This window comes from Sinocyclocheilus grahami, unplaced genomic scaffold, assembly GCF_001515645.1.
Source record: "Sinocyclocheilus grahami isolate Dianchi unplaced genomic scaffold, SAMN03320097.WGS_v1.1 scaffold16120.1, whole genome shotgun sequence".
In the NCBI taxonomy this organism is placed as follows: Eukaryota; Metazoa; Chordata; class Actinopteri; order Cypriniformes; family Cyprinidae; genus Sinocyclocheilus; species Sinocyclocheilus grahami.
The window spans coordinates 1-2,281 of NW_015516001.1; the positions used below are offsets into that span (position 1 = coordinate 1).

Consider the following 2,281-nt stretch of genomic DNA (forward strand, 5'->3'; position numbering starts at 1 on the left):
TAGAGATACCACAAATACAGAATTTGAACGAGAGAATTGTAAAGAAGATTGCACACTTGTTTCTCTGGTGCATAAGGTCTGTATATGGTATACGATTAATAAAGGGCTGATGCATGGAATATGAATATCTGTTGTCGGCAATCACATGCAAACTGTCTTAAAATTATTTGTAAATTGTGTACCATTGACAAACTGTTATATCATGTATTTGATTTATTGATTTATTATTACAATGTTATAATTTTTGCCTTTCCTATGATAGGCTTTACAGGGTTGAAGGCGTGAATCAATATTGTGAGGTTTTAAAAGCTACATGCATTTATGGTAATTAAGTAGCATTTTTTTTTTTTATTGAATTATTATTATTATTATTATTATTGTGAGAAGCAAGATTGTCTGTCATAGCATATCATTATAGACCGATATAGAGTTTTAAAAATAATGGAGTTATGCCTTACAAAATACGTAAAAAAAAGTTGAAACATAACTGTCTTAATGATGAATAGCAATTCTGTAGGAGTTCTTTTGAGTCCAGCGACATGTAACGGTAATGTCATTGACTTTGTTTCAGGAAGCGAGCTGCAAGGAGGCCTCAGCATCTCCCCCGACGACGACGTGTTTGTCCACCTGGCAAAGACCTACTCCTACAGCCACAGCGAGATGCACAACGGAAACAGCTGTTATGAATCGCAGGACTTCTCCCACGGCGTCACTAACGGATATCACTGGTATCCTCTACCAGGTAAAAAGGTTGTAAGCATCAGTTGAATAATTGTTCGTGACGGTTTACCTGCAAACATGGCTAATATTTTGATGTCGTAATTGTAATGATGACGTTTTGGAATATGATTGTAAAATAAAAAATATATAATTACTGTAGTGACACTTGAGACACTGAGATTATTTGTTGCCGTTTGTATCAATTCTCAGTTACGTAGTAGTGTGTTGTTCTCTTAGGGGGAATGCAAGACTATAACTACGTGTGGGCACAATGTTTGGAGCTCACACTGGAAATCTCTTGCTGCAAGTATCCTCCAGAGGCGCAGCTTCCCGGCCTATGGGCAGCCAACAAACCCGCACTACTGGCTTACATGCAGCAAGTACACCTAGGTAGGCAGACAGAACACCGCTTTGCTCACAAGCATACCCGTGACATTTTCTAATTCTATATAATTGAATATTAGAATATATACGCTGAAATGAAGACGTAAAACATTAAAGGGGTCATATGATGTTGGTAAAAAGAACATTATTTTGTGTATTTGGTGTAATGAAATGTTTATTCGGTTTAAGGTTAAAAAAACACATTATTTTCCCGATACTGTACATTATTGTTTGTACTGTATGCCCTGCCTTCTGAAACGCGTAGATTTTTACAAAGCTCATCTGAAAAAGCGAGGTGTGCTGTGATTGGCCAGCTATCCAGTGCGTTGTGATTGGCCGAATACCTCAAGTGTGTGATGGAAATGTTGTGGCCCTCGCCATATTGTGATGATGCCCTGTCCGGCCGGAGCGATGATTCAAAAACATGAAAACCCATTATAAACGAGGCATTTGTTGCATCCAGTGGGGACATAATTATGGATTATAATGACTTGTACTGTCTTTTTACGCATTGCGTTGCATCACGCCGCGTAAACATAAAACCATGTCTGCATTTGTGATTGGAGAAATGACAAACAACAAGCCCTACTCTACACTGCCCAAAAAACTCGCTTTAAATATATAAAATATAAAATGTCTTTAAATATAAAAAATGTACTTGCAGTCTGTGAGTCCGAACAGCCGGCATTGTAGTCTACTCTCCCAGGATCAGGAAACGGCCCCTCCATAAAATGTGCTGCACACATCTGAATATTTGGGTTGAAGTATTCTGGAACAGTGTTGTAAATACAACTTAACCACTGATTTCTAGTCGTGTCCACTTTTGGAAGGCCAAACAAAGTAGTTTCGCTTTCACAACGAAACACGGCGTCACACACGCCGGGCTTGAGTGAGGAATGGCTGGAGGGCTAGAGTGAGCAGAGGCGGCGGATTCGACGAAGGAGCGTCCGGCGGGCTTGCGGCAACCACATGTGACGACCCCGGGCTGGACTCTGCTTTGTCCACGGTGAAAGCCGATCCGGCGATCCACAGTGCAAAGTTGTAGTATTTCCTCAGCGACCAGCACGGATCAGCTCTAGGCATGACGAAGCGGATATCGTCCTCTTTTGGAAGACCAAACAAAGTAGTTTCGCTTTCACAACGAATCACACCGTGCCTTCACGACATGGTGGCGGCA

General features: G+C 40.9%; 1 protein-coding gene across 1 annotated transcript; it reads left to right on the forward strand.

The window, feature by feature from the left end:
* The first annotated feature begins 498 nt into the window (after positions 1-498).
* LOC107579274 (carboxypeptidase M-like) lies at positions 499-1,163 on the forward strand. The gene is made up of 2 exons (XM_016265119.1): positions 499-742; positions 958-1,163. The coding sequence occupies exons 1-2, from the start codon at positions 499-501 to the stop codon at positions 1,161-1,163; spliced, it is 450 nt and encodes a 149-aa protein (XP_016120605.1).
* The last annotated feature ends 1,118 nt before the right edge of the window (positions 1,164-2,281 follow it).